The following is a 14,737-nucleotide window of genomic DNA, read 5'->3' on the forward strand; positions in this document are numbered from 1 at the left end:
ATGCTCTCTTAGGCATTTATGAATCAATGATGCCAATAGTCATGTATAGATTTTTGGGTACATCCTACATGTAAATGAAGAAGTTAAGCAGCATCCACTGGAAATATACAGTCTAAGTCATGATTGTGAGCATCTGTGACCTTTAGGGGAAGAAAAGAAGACATATTCAACCAACTAACATGAATTATTAGATATTATTATATGCACTGCCTGGGTCTGGGTGCTGTGGAATGCAAGGCAGGATCATATTTCCAGTCATTGCAGAGCACTTATATGATTCTCACAATAATATTGAAAGAAGCAGAAAAAGTTAATAGCATCCTCAATTTGCAAGGGAAGTATGGTTTAGAGCAGTCAAAGGTTTATCAGCAATCAGTTAATAGGACAACCAGAACTTCACCTTTCCACTCTTCAGGTGAGTGACAGGTAGCTGGCCATCCTATCAACTGTCAAAGCTGTGGAGACGTTTCATCCCATGTTATTTTCCAGTGACAGCCTCCAGCAGAGCGCCGGCAGAGCTCCTTTCCTGCATCAGTTTCCTGAAGGGCTATCAGTCGAGAAGATTTTTAGTCAGTTTTAATAATTGGAAGAGCCCCATTCTGGCAACTGATTCATTCCTCTTTATTGTTAAATTTGAACAATTCAAATTAATTCAAAAATTCCCCTCAGAACCTGCTCTTTCAACACAGCACCTGCTCTTTCAACATAAGACTACATTTATAACTCTGGAAGAGTTAAAAACTTGGAGTTATCAATTCCTTTAGTGAAATTTCTCCATTCTCTGAGGCCACTTGGTGCTATATAGCAAAATATCTAAGAATGGATAATTTATGAAGAACAGACTTCTAGTTTTTCAGTTCTGGAGGCTAGGAAGTCAAGTTCAAGGTGCCAGCATCTGGCGAGGACCTTTTCATTATACCCTCCTATAGAAAAGGGTAGAAAGTAGAATGATAAGAGTGAAGAATGTTGTGCCCTCACCTGGCAGAAAGGCAAAAGAGACCAAATCCATCCCCCTAATCACTTTTATGGTGGCAACAATCTATCTGTAAGGTCCTCATGTCCTAAACACCTACCTTCCAACACTATTGCATTGGGGATTAAGTTTCCAACACCTGAATTTAGGGGTATATATTCAGATCATGACTCCACTTTTATAACAAATATGCTAGAGCACAGTATTCTAAAATATAATTAATTAATAAGCACATATTAATATAGATTTAAAATTCTATATAATGTTCCAACTATAATATAAAAAGATATAAATGGAAATATTTTATGATAAATTAGTACATTTTTCAATGAATAAGCATAATCTTACCAGAAGGTAAGGAGTAATATTCAGGTGATTTTCTCATTATGTACAACTACCTCAAAGACAATAGTTATGAACAGTAACAGGCAATATTGCCAGTAGTGAAGTAATTTTCTGAAAGGGTGACTAGTTCTTGTTAAATTCTAAATAAAGCAAAGTACAACCTTTCTTCAATATACATAATACTATAAAATTCAGTGTAAATTAAAACATGCAAAAATTGTTTGTTTTTTTAAACAAAAATGACAGTAAGGCAATGAGTTTGGATCATAGATTTTTTTCACCTCCATCAGTGTTCCACAGAACACTTGAAAGTTACATGAAATGAAGAACAATTATTTACATTGTAGGATTGTCCCACACATTGCAAGATTTGTTGAATCCCTGGTTCCAGCCCAATGATTGTGCATAGTAATTTCCATACCATTGTGTCATCAATAAAACATCTCAAGAATTTTCAAATTGGCCCTCAGGGACTGGTACCACCCCAGTTGAGAGGTGGAAGTTCTGAAGCCTCAGGAAGAAAAGGAGTATTGTCTATTCCTCTTGCCTGCCATCCTTTCCTTATAGTCCTCCAGTGATCTGCAGGGAGGCAGGGAAGAGAATGTCTGTCCTGCAAGGTTTCCACTCCTTCATGGTGGTCTCTAAGGCCCACTGATCCCATTTGTTGCTTGCTCAATATGTTTAGGCAAGTACTCAACTGTCCCCTCTGGGGATGGACTCTTGACTCTGCACCTTCTCTGGGCACTATGGGAACTTATGTGTGATTAGATCATTTTATACATTGTCCCCCAACTGGTGGTCTCATACAGAATTCATCTTATATCCTCCTTGGCAGATATGCAGATTCAGTCTTGTCTCTCCACTACAGCTCCAGTTCTCAGACCCATTTTAAGTACCTCTATAAGAAGCCACTCTCCACCTCTCCCCAGTGTTTTTCACCTACTGCAGGATATATAATACAGAAGTAAGGTGGAGACTGAAACTGGGAAATCAAACATCAATCTCTCCTTTGTACAATCTTTAAATCAATTTTTTGGAGACTTCTGTTCTGTTTACATCAAAGAGGAAGAATTAGTGGTACTCCCCTTCTCCACAAGGGCTAACATAGTAGGCAACACATAGGACCATCACTCTTTTGTGTCTATGCCATAATGGAAAACTTTGTGGGGAGCAGGGGGGTACTGGGTATTAAACTCAGGAACATTCTACCACAGAGCTACATTCTCAGCCTGTTATTTTATTTGTTTGTTTGTTTGTTTGTTTAGAGACAGGGTCTCACCAAGTTACTGAAGTTGATCTCAAACTTATGATCCTCCTGCCTCGGCCTCTTTATTAGCTGGGATTATAGGTGTGCGCCACCATGAGCAGCCACAATGGAGAAATTTTTAAACTTCAAATCACGGGTGGAATGTAAGAATCTTTTAAAGTTATGAAATACATGGTTTCTGTTTCAGAATTAAGCCAAATTTCTTTTTTCATTCAGGTTGGCTATCAGTATTTCTCTTTTTAATCACCTTCCTTTTTCTGTAAGTCTAAGACAGTAATTTGGAAAAAGATATTACAAAGGGTTGGAGTATAAAAGAATAAGATTCCATCCATAATCTAAAAAGCAAAGTTGAGGAGAATTCTGGTCATTGTGGTAATTAATGATAATCATACAGGAGATTCTTGACAAAGCACAGGAGAGGAAATAAAATCATGTCTAAAAAATATGGCTTAACTTGTTTTCAATATTCCAGTTGTCAAGTCTGTCCTTAATATTAAATTAAGAAGGAATTTTGCTAAGTATTGAAAGGAGGAAAAGTGGGGAAAGGGCAGAGTTTAGGTATTGTCAGCCTCTTTTGTTCTATGAGACCACTAAGGCAAGTTCTCAGAATGAGGCAGGAGAATCATCTTGTTCTTAACAAAAAGACCAAAAGACCAAGTCCTGCAGGCTCTGAAGGGCCTGGGCTGTGGCATAGCCCTAACTATCTGTGCTTTACCCCTCTGACTCTCTTTCAATTTTCTGACTGTGCCTTCTCACCTCAGAGCCTTTGCATTCAAACCTTCTATTAGGACTATACACTGAGCTCTTTCCTCTCTTCAGGTACATCCTAGCCATCTCTTAGAGCTTTACCAACTCCCTTAAGAAAGGTCTGCTCCCTTGTTAGAAAATGTTAAAGCCCACACTCTGCATCTCCTTGTTACCATTTATCATAATATTAATGAAATAATGTATTGCATAATTTGCTTTATTGCTATTTCCTTCTTCAACATAAAAGCCCTGTATTTTTTAAATTGATGATTCTCTTATGTCTAACCCAGTGCTGTGTTTAATGAACACTTAAAAAAAATACTCAGTAAGCAAATGAATGATCAATAGACAATTTCTATTTGTGAGTATATGGCTATCAGGTAAAGGTAGCAAATTCAAGTCCATTTCCACAAAATGCAAACTCACTTTTAATATTTTTCCTAACACAAGATACTGCCTTTCACAGGAAGAAAGTTTCCAAGTTATACAGGAAATTCATTGCATATTTTTCTAGCATTAATGTTTATATATTTATATAAATAACACTTATATTGATATAAATAAAATTAATATTTATATGTTTATATAAGTTAAATTTTGTTTTGTTTACTTATATAAATAAGTTTACTTAAACTTAATTTTAGTTGATTAATGTTAATTATATTACATTTATTTGAATGAAATAAAAACTGTTTACATTAAAGTGACAGGATAAACATTAAAAAATCTAACACATGCTTTCTATTTGACAATATATATTACAGTGTCAAGTAATGCTAAATGTATATCATGTTTCTCATAATGATGAATGCACAATTTTTTAGTGTGTGTCATATTAAGGATGTGTCAGGAAAGATGTCAAAAACATTCACATGGGAAATTAAACCAATTGATTTTATCTGTGGACCTGTTACCCCCAAATCATACTGCTTTTAACAAAACAATATCTTCCTATAGATAGAGAGTTAGGAAAAGACAAAAAGATTTGTTGAATATTATGAATATGTTCATATTTCCCTCAGTGATTTTGTGTATTTCTAAAATAATAATAAAAATAGCTGTAATTAGGAGAAGTTAAGAGACTGTCAGTAAAGCTCGTCCTTCACCAAACTTGACTGCATTTTGGTTTCTCTACACAGATTTAAATGTCTGATGGGTGGGAGGGGAATCTTTTCACCTGCTCCCTAGTTACAAGTCAGCTCTTAAGTCATAGAAGACCAGATATTCTTGGATTACTATAACCTATTTAAAACACAGTGGCACTTTGGGGTGACAGGGAGCAGGAATAGTGCAAATAAAAAGGGGGTGCATTTCTGTAGAGAATTTAGACATAATCATAAAACCCACCAAGGTGCTGTCTGCTTTTTATTATCACCATTCATCATCGCAGTGATGAAGTGCTCTCTGGATGCTAAAGCAGACCTCCACCTTTACCCCCACCTTGGTATGCCAGTGTTTAAAAGGAATTGCTTTCTTAGGATACTAGCAGTCTTATAGAAATCATATGTGTTTCAGCTGAAACCGTCTAGAATGATTCTCCTCAAAATGAAAACAGTACTTTTAAAAACTATTGGTCTGGGAGGTAATGGGATTCTTCCAAGAATTGAGCCAATGGGGAAAAAAAATAGCCATTTACAGTCCTTTGCTTGGAGCTTCTTGGAGATGGTTTTAATCATCTTCTCTCTGTTCTGTTTATTACTGGTCATGCTCACTTTAATGCATCTCAGATGTGCCATCAAGATATATCTTTATAAAGTGCATAGCTGGTTAGTTATAGCATTTATTTTGTCAAAACTCTTGAGTCTAATTCCATGTATGAAACTAAATTCCTAGAGGTCATGGATGGTGTTTAATTCATTTTTTATAAATTATCACAGAACATAGTTTGTGGCTCTGAATGGAGTAGTCACTCTTTGCTGTCTGAATGATTTAAAAATTCAGCTAGTAAATCTGCTGCAAATTTTCCATTACTATGATTATGCTGTAATGAGGTATGTTCTATTAATTTGTAACATATTGATCATTTGTCATGAGTTAGGTAGGCATTTAGAGGCTTTAAGTAATTTTCCATCCGTGTTCTACTTTTCCTCAATTTCTACATTCAGATATTAATTTTTGATAAAAAAATTAAAAATCTGTCTTAAGATACTTAAGATACATAATTCATATTTTTAGGCTTCAAATCTGATGTCATTCATTTTCCAAAAGAGCAATATTGGGTCAAAATCATATTTAGCCTTGAAGTAGACTTGAGACTGAGTATATAAAAACTTACAAATAAAAAAAGATGTTAAATAAAATTTTAAAACATAAGTGGTCAGTTTTTATTTCCATGCACACTTGCAAATTTTGATATGGTCATTTTCAGTAATTAAATAGGTAGTCAAACACTCGTGAATGTGAATGACAATGTATTTGTTGAAGAGTGTGTGTCTGAGTATGTACACAAACTATCAGTCTTGTGTGTGTGTATAGTGGAATTTCAGATAAGAAAAGAGAAGGAAAAGGATATGTGGCAGAATTCTAGAAAGAAAGCATTGAGCCATCATTAAACTATACATATGAGATTCTCTGACTTCTCACCATTGGCATTGACTTTGGGATAAGAGTTCCACTAATTAGAGCTTATTTTTGAAAAGTTGGCCATTCAGGTGTTAATAATTAATTAATGCTACTATTCAAATAAAATAAAAGGGGTGTGCCTTTGAACAAAGACATTATTGTATGTGCAGTCTCTGGGAGTGGTCTGCCTTTTTGGAATAACCATTAGATTTATATAATATGATGTATTCCTGAATGCAGAGGTGAAACTCCTGTCTAAGCCTCTATTCATAATACTAATAAAGTCCAGTGAACTTGAGGTGGAAATTCCAAAAGAACTTCAAACAAACCTATGCTCTATCATTTATTCTGTTTGGAACACACACACACACACAAAATAATAATAATAATAATGACAACAACAACAACACTGTCAATAGAAAACCTTAACTGCATTCAAGTGTCTGCAAAACTGACCACCTAAACTAGTACTTGTTCCCAAAACTCTGTATTCCATTTTCCTTGCTTTATTGCTTTCATAGATTTTTTTTTTACATATGGTAGCTTCTAATGTCTTAATTTGTCCATTTTGTTTACTGCCTGTTGTTTTTCCTCTATAATATAAGTCCCAAAAGAATAGGAACTTTGGCGGTGTTTTTTCTGTTGTCTTTCTAGTGTCTGGGAGGGCAATTTAAAGGCAAGAGCAGGCCCTCATAAATATTTGTTGAGTGAATACAAGAAGAAATGAATTTTATTTATTTATTTAAGAGAAATTTATTTTTTTTCTGTCCCATCCAACATTTTGCCTTTAATGAGTTATTTGATGACTTTGAATATTATCAGGAAACTCACCGTTTTCTTGAGTCTTAAAAATATTTTTAAAAATTCAAGCACAAAACATAAGTTGCATGCTTAATGAACCTCTCTTAATAGAGGAAATAAGAGATTCTTTGACTTGTTTATGAATTGGGACAAATAAAAGCTTTAGAATTAATTCCTGAGATAACTGACAAAGGGTCAGTTTACAGGCTCCAGCCTGAGGCTGGGTCTGATTGCCATCTCTGTGGGGTTCAGCCTCCTGCAATGTAACAGACAATCTGCCTGTCATCACAGAGCAGGTGGCCAGGCAGGACTGTGGGTGTGGATATGGGGACTATGTCAGTTGCTAACCAGGGCCTGCACTGCAGTTACCAGGAGGTGGTTGGTGTTAAGTTGCAATTCTACTGGACAGGCGCCAGAGAGTTTACTTCACCCTGAAAGCAAAAGCCATCTTCTTTCCACACAGAGCAGTCCTCTTACAGTGGGTGGGATGCATTCTGTTAATTCATCTACCATGTACCAAACACTGTGCTTATGCTGGGGGTGGAGTGAATGTTCAACAAGACAGACAGAGGCCCTGCAGCCATGGACAGAACTTTCTCGATCATAATTTCCAATTTCTAAATCCTTGTCAGGAGAATTAAAATACCTACTTCTGCCTCTTTGAGGCCCCACAGTCTTTTAAATTTCTAAGAAGTCTTCATTTTTATATTCTGTTAAATATTAATATTGAGTGGAACAGCAGAATAGAAAATATACTTCCCTGGGTAGAAGGGGGCTTTTTCATGTGTCTTTATCACTAATTAGCTAGTTCACCTTTCATTCACTGAATTTTACCCCTGGTTGAAACTTAGAACCACACAGAGAACATTAAAAAACAAACAACAACAACAACAACAACAACAACAAACTTAAAAAGCCAAAAATGAAAACAACCCCTTCCCCCACACAATGTTCAGACCCAATATCTGACCAATAAGAGAAGAAATCTCCAAGAGTAGGGCCTACACTTCTATATAAGCAAATCCATTTATACTTTCTTTTTCAGTCTATAAAAGACAAATAATTAGCTCTTCCAACTAGTTCAAAGGATTTCTTATATAAAAATTAAATTATAGGCAGCAAATATTTTTATGCCTATACAAATAACTCACCATTGATTTTGATTTACACTTTTAGAAATGCTGAAACAAATCCAAAGATGGCAATTTAAATTTTTTTTCTATATTTTTTATTGGTGCATTATAGTTGTACATGATGACAGGATCTATTGTTACATATTCATCCATGCACACAATATAACAATATTATCTAGCCAGTATCAATTCCCAACACTTTCCCCTTGCCTCCCCATCTCCCATCCTTTGGTCCTTTTCCTCTACTAGTCTCTCATATTTTCATGGGTTCCCACTGCCATCTTTATTTTCCTTTCTAGCTTCCATATATGAGAGAAAATGTTCCACCCTTGACCTTCTGTGTTTGGTTGATTTTGTTTAACATAATGTTCTCTAGTTCCCTCCATTTTTCCTGCAAATGACGTAATTTCATTTTTACTTATGACTGAATAAAACTCTGTTGTGTATTTATGCTGCATTTTCTTAATCCATTCATCAGGTGATGGACAGCCAAGCTGGTTTCATAGTTTAGCTATTGTGAGTCATACTGCTGTAAAAATGGGTAAGGGTGTATTGCTAAGTACGATGAATTTGATTCTTCAAGATAAATATTGAGGAGTGGTATGATTGGGATAATATTTTAAAAGGAAAAGAAAATAGAAAATAGTTTTAGAATTTTACCTGCTCATGATTACTACCAACACTTTAAGTCATACTGAGCAATTCTGAATTTTTTAAGAGTAATGAGAATGTGTCCTTTCATTATCCAGAGACTTCCATTGGTAGCAGAATCAGCATCATTAAAATCATGGACTAAGATACCCAGGAGTTCAGCCATTTCCCTCATAAGTCTTTCTATTATGACCATTTTCAAGGACTACTGTCTGGGCATTGCAGTAACCGTTACAATATTGGCAGTTCTCAGAAGATTCTAATCAGTGGCCAGCAATTGAAGATTCAGGAAGAGAACGATATATCATAGATGATGTCTTAGAAAAGATATTTATTGAAAAAGCTGACATGCCATCTCTCAGGGACAGTGCTTCAGAACTGGATTGTGAGGAACAACTGCTTGGTACAGAGCACCCCAGGGCCTCATCTCGAGTCCCTGTTGATGGACAGTCCTTGAGCCAAGGTTGTAGAAAGTCTGTGCAAACATAGTGAAGAAGTTTGTCCTTCAAATAAAGTCCTCTGTTAATAAATTAATGTGGTAACCAAAATTTTAGTTGTAGTGGTATTTGGTTAAAATTGCTCTTTGAAATTGCACCCTCAGATTTAATAGAGATAAGAGGAGAGCAAGTTGATAGCAAGACATAAAGAGAAAGAAATACTGTTAACAGAAATAACCAGTTTGCCCTTATAAAATCAGAAAGTACAGTTTCCTTCATTACAGAAAAGGAAAGTGCTCTCTTGATGTATAAATATACATTTTTTGGATTAGTCAATGTCTAAAATTCTGTATAACAAAAATCACATCAAAATCATTATCAATAACATGATGGTCTGATAATGAAAAACTAATTATCTTGATTTTTTATTTATATGGATATCATTTTATAGTTGAATAATTATTATGATCAAGAATTATATCAAGCTGGGTGCTGTGTGGTACACACCTATGTATAATCCCAGCAATTCAGGAGGCTGAGGCAGAAAGATCACAAGTTCAAGGCCAGCCTCAGCAAATTAATGAGGCCCTAAGCAACTTAGTGAGACCCTATCTCAAATTTAAAAAAAAATAAAATAAAATGGGCTTGGCATGTGGCTCAGTGGTTAAGCACCCCTGGGCTCAATCCCTAGTACTAAAAAAGAAATGTTTTATCCTTCCTACAACTTCTTGAAGGAGATTTCATGATTTAGGTTTTCCAGACAAAGATATTGAGATTTTAGAGGCTAAAAAACTTCTCCAAGTTCACACAGCCAGAGCAGAACTATGAATCCCACCTGTATTCTGACTCCTAAGCCTCAGCTCTCAAACAGACAGTTGCTCTTGTGTGACCTACTATTCGCTCTAGATAATGATTCTGCCATTGAGTTCCCATTGGTAAAATTATGGACTAGGGTTTAAATATTTCCTTAATGTAACAAGGAGCAGAAATGGAAAATGAAAAGAGTCAGAATTTTGTACAAGTCTAATCCTTGAATAGAAATTATAGAAATGTAGAATTGCAGACCCCTGGTGTCCCAAGACTGTGAAAATTAATTGGTGACTCTGAGGAAGTGGCTGCCCCCCCATCCTCAGTAATGGAGCCCAAGGCAGGAGGTTGTTATTTCAAGTCTACCTACAGGCTCTCTGGATTTTTGTACATTAGCAGGGCCCATTACTTGATGGAGTGGAAGACTGATGTTCAACTGGTCAAAACAAAGTAAAGAAGTAAAATTTGAACTGCAGGAACAAGACATCAGGAAAAAGAATAGTAGCACCTAGAAGTTGACAAAGAATCTCTACAGTCACCCTGAAAGCAAAGAGCCCTGGATCCAATCAGCAGCAAAGAAAACCTAAGTGATAAAATGAGGGGTCCAGTGGTCCACATGAGGTTGTTAAGTCTGGGAAAATGGCTATGGCTAAGCTCCCTCCCTGGCCAGGCTGCGAGTGCTCTAGTACCATTTTCTTATTTGGAAACCAAGATGAGACTGAGCCTGTGATAAGCACAGCCCTCTATGGTGAATGGTGATGGACTAGGAGATAAGATGGGGATGATTAGGACTCTACTGATACATTAAGAAGCCCAGGCAATGGAGAAAAACAATAGTGGTTCTTCTGACCTAGGTGACTCAAAGTAAAACTAAAAGGAACTAAAACAAAGTATTTGTTTTCTCAATAATGGAAAGTTATTGGATGTTTTAACATAGTATTAAAAAACACTTAAAAAATCTTTGGTACCCTTGTTATATAGACTGGATATAAAGTTGGTCTAATTCATATAATTTACATTTGGTCTGAAAGTAAATTTGCCTAAGGATGCCCTGAAGATTTACTAGGGAATGATTCCTGAAAATTTGAACCATCTTTAGAATATATCAAATCTTAGTGATATTCCTGTGCAGACCCCTCAATAGCTGTTCCATACTGCTTTGGTTTGATACAATGAAGATTTGTGATTATAAATTCTAAGTCCAGAAGAAAAGAATAGCAGTCAATATCCAAGAATACCATTAAGAAATAGCTCCGCTTTTGGAATGTAAATCACCTCCTTCTTGCATACAATATTTCTTCTTTCCGAAGTCACAGCCTGTAGAAACCTCACTATTTCCTTACCTAGAGCTGTAGTCTCCACAGCCTTGTGCCAGTGATGTTGCCTTTGATAATTCTTGCAATAAAAATTCAGTCATGTATGACATTTAGGAGGGAGCAAAAGGTTTGATTTGCCCCAGGGCCTTGGGACCATTATAAAGATGCCTTTAATGAGAAATGAAAGGCAAAGAAAATTAGGGACTCAGAAATTGAGCCAAATAAAAAGAGTGACAAATCACTGGGTACTAGGCCACCCCTTAAAAGACTTCGATAAGGAGAAGACCATACAATGTAGGTCTCCTGCCCCCAGGAATCCAAATTAACCCATCAGTTTAGACTAGAAAAGAAGAGGACCTGTATGTAGCCTTGATAACTTCTTAGTTGCTAAAATGATAGGCTTTTAAAGACCAGTACAGACCAGCCCAGACATTGAAAGACCAGTACTATTGTCACCCCATCTAACATACTTATCTTTTTAAGAAAATTTTGTCACTAAGTAGCCCATAATAGTTATAACAGGCCATACCCTCCCTATAGAATCTATTCCAATGAGGTATATAGTTCACTCACATTTTTATTTATCTTTTTAGCTTGTGTTCTTCATAACCTGTGTCCTATATCCTATGAGCAGAATCTTTAGTTACAAGTTTTTCTTGTTGTCATTTAAAAGACAGCCACATTTCTTTCCAAGCCCCTGTCCTTTAGTATGAGCCAAATATCTGCCTCTCACACTCCCTGGATGTCAAGATCTAAGCGAATTTTGGCTGAGGATATACTCTAACCCAAAGATGGTGATCTTCTCTGTCTCCCCAAGTGTCACTACTCAGTGAAGTCTAACAAAAGTCTATGTGGAGAGCAGCTTCCAAGAAAACTTATCTCAGAAAAGAAAGGAAAATGTTCACAGGGAAGGAGGATTCCTGCAAATTTGCAAGGCAAGCAGTGGGTTGGAGTTTCTTTTGCCAGAGTGTCCTTAAATGCTGATGGGTACTGGGTACCACAGACCTTTGCTAATTAAAGAGCAGTCCTCCTTTAGGGTAACATCAATGTCACTTGTAAATTTGCTAGAAATGCAGATCCCAGGCCCACTCCAGGCCTACTAAAGGAGTAATTGCAATCTCCAGGTGATTCAGACTCACATTCATGTTTAAGGAGTACTGGCCTAGAGCAGTGGTTCCCAACCTTCGTTGCACATAGGTATGGACCAGGGAACATAAAAACAAATTACTGATGCCTGAGTCTTAACCCCAGAGATTGCAAGTTAATCATTATAGGGTGTGGCCTAGACCCTGGGACTTTTAAAAGCTCCAGAGGATATCTGAATGCAGTCAGGTTTGTGAGCCACTGACATAGGGATAAAGGAGTGTTACTGCTCCAATACCTTGCTCTTTTTTTGCAGAATCAAACTGGAATTCCTGGAGTCAGTCTCCCCCAAACCTGACTGCCAGAGCCACATTGTAAGTATCAGGAGAAAATCTGATAAAGAACTTGAACTCTGCCTTGTGCTTTTCAGCTCCTTCCTCCCCTCACTTTCCCAATATAGCAGGTCCTGGCCCCACACACCTCGGTAAGCCACAACAAGGGCCAATATCAACTGGTGCTTTAAGAATACAAACTCAGAGCCTCCACGTGAAACCTACATCATCAGAGTCTGTATCAGATTCTACAGCATCAGTCTGCATTTCCAGGTGTGTCTGTTGTACAGCCAGGTTTGGGAGCTGGTGAACTCTACAGTGAGGCTAGCCTTTCATCCTGCCAAGTCATTAAGGATTTGTAAGGATGAATGAGCTGTCAAGAGAGCAAGGGCCTGCTGCAATGCTCCTTTATTAATTATGGGGAAGTGATGTATTGGCAATGATAATGCTTCTCTTGGAAAGGGCAATGAATGGTTCGTCGATTGCTGCATTAGGTCTTTCCTGACTCAATCTTAATGCTCAGCTTTTACTCCTCTGTAGTTTAAAACGGCATGGCTTTCACACTTGGTCTTTATTCCCAAGTGAGTTGCAATCTTTGAGCAAAATACCAACACGGGTAGCCTTTCAGAGTTCTTGGTTGGAGAATACCCCAACTCCATCCTTATTTGCTTGTGTCAGCATCTAGTAGCTAGCGTATACTCCTGCATACATGATATGTAGGAAAAACATGGAGTAAAGATTTAAAAAAATCATTGATACATCCTCAGATTCCTTTGCTAAAAGAAAGCTTCCTTTAGCAGAGGGGCAGAATGTGGAGGAAGAAAGATATATCTGGAGTAACAAATTCAGAGGTGAGAAACGGGTAGGCGAATGGGGGGGTCGGAATTGTGTCTGTGAAAGAGGCAAAGAAGGTTCAAAAGAAAAGTTGCAGCGCCGGCCCGAGTGTGTAATCCATGGGCTGGGTGCCCAAGAGAGCGCTAGCGCGCGGCCGGGACACACTGCGGGGCGAGAACCTGGAGGAAATAGAAAAATTATATCCTCAGGGGCAGAGGCCAGGAGGCTGGAAGGGCTCCCCACCGCCCCGGTGCTCCAGAAACTTGCGGGTTGAACCACAAGCGATCGCTGAGGCCGCCGGGGGAGCGCGCAGAGGGCCAGAGCGCGGGGAGCCGCCGGGCCCCGGTGGTGGCGGCGGCGGGGCCGAGCGCGCGTGTGAGCGAGTGCGAGGCTGCGGGCGGCGGGCGGCAGGCGGGTGTGCGCGGGAGGGAGGGAGGAAGCGAGCGCGCGCGCCGCCCGGCTCCGGCCCTCCCAGCCTGCCGGCCTCCGCGCTGCCTCCCGCCCGCGCGCACCGCTGCCAGCCGCCGCCGCCGCTCCAGCTCGCGCCGGCGCTGCACCGGAGTCTGTCCGCCGCCGCCTGCTTTGTGCTTCCCGCAGAAGATGGGAGCGACCTCTGCCTGATCCGGAGCTATTTAAAAGCAGGGAGTTTGCCGTATTTCCTACTAGCGGGGAGGCACTGGGGAGAATCCATTCACACTCCCCAAACCAGGTAGGATCCTATGGTGGGCAAGCAAAAGGAATCCAGTCAGATACCGTGAACTGTTTTCCTCTTGCTGTTCATAAGGCTGCACTTCCTTCGTTTTGGCAAAAGACTGGTTTCCAAATTGTGTGTGTGTGTGTGTGTGTGTGTGTGTGAGAGAGAGAGAGAGAGAGAGAGAGAGAGAGAGAGAGAGAATGTGTGTGTGTGTGTGTGTGTGTGTGTGCGTGCGCCTGCACATTTTCTGGGTGTCTGAGCTTGGGGGGAGTGAAATTGCTCGGGCTGGTGCTTCTGGGCGTGAGGGTGCCTGCCTGCCAGTGCAGGCTGCCGGAGGAAGAAAGGGCTGCTAAGGAGGGATGCTGCGCCCTGCACCGCGCTGGGCTTTAAGGATTCCGGGCGCGAAGAGCTAAGTCCACCCAGTAAGCAGCGCTGCTAGGGACCCAGGCGTCCCCACCCACTGGGCTCCTCTCCGCGGTCTTCCCTCCTCCTGGTAATCCCTGGGGTCTTTCCCAAGGCCACACTTGCGACCCCCCCTCTTTGCAGATGGGCTCTGGGTGCTCCTTCACCCTGGACTGCGGAGAAGAGGGAGGTGTGGCCGGAGAGAGGGGACAGACAAGGAAAAAATGTGGGGAGTGGACTTACAGGGTCTCGGTCTCTGGGCACCATGTCGTGGTGTGCATTGGGGATTCTGCACGCACAGGCATCTTTCCCCAAGAGATTCCAAAGGAACTTTGCAGCTGCATTATCTGCCT

At 39.3% G+C, this 14,737-nt stretch overlaps 1 protein-coding gene across 5 annotated transcripts in view; it reads left to right on the forward strand.

The window, feature by feature from the left end:
- SLC8A1 (solute carrier family 8 member A1) overlaps positions 1 to 14,737 on the forward strand; it is a 362,317-nt gene that overhangs the window by 42,771 nt on the left and 304,809 nt on the right. For 4 of the 5 annotated variants that reach the window (XM_081264073.1, XM_081264075.1, XM_081264074.1 and 1 more), the window contains exon 2: positions 12,439 to 12,496. In XM_081264073.1, coding sequence (XP_081120199.1) covers positions 12,439 to 12,496 — 58 coding nt within the window. Of the gene's footprint in view, positions 1 to 12,438; positions 12,497 to 13,499; positions 13,998 to 14,737 lie in introns of those variants that run through there. The other variant, XM_081264077.1, reaches the window with a different exon arrangement.

Source organism: Spermophilus citellus (genome assembly GCF_964194105.1).
Source record: "Spermophilus citellus genome assembly, chromosome: 13".
Lineage (NCBI taxonomy): Eukaryota > Metazoa > Chordata > Mammalia > Rodentia > Sciuridae > Spermophilus > Spermophilus citellus.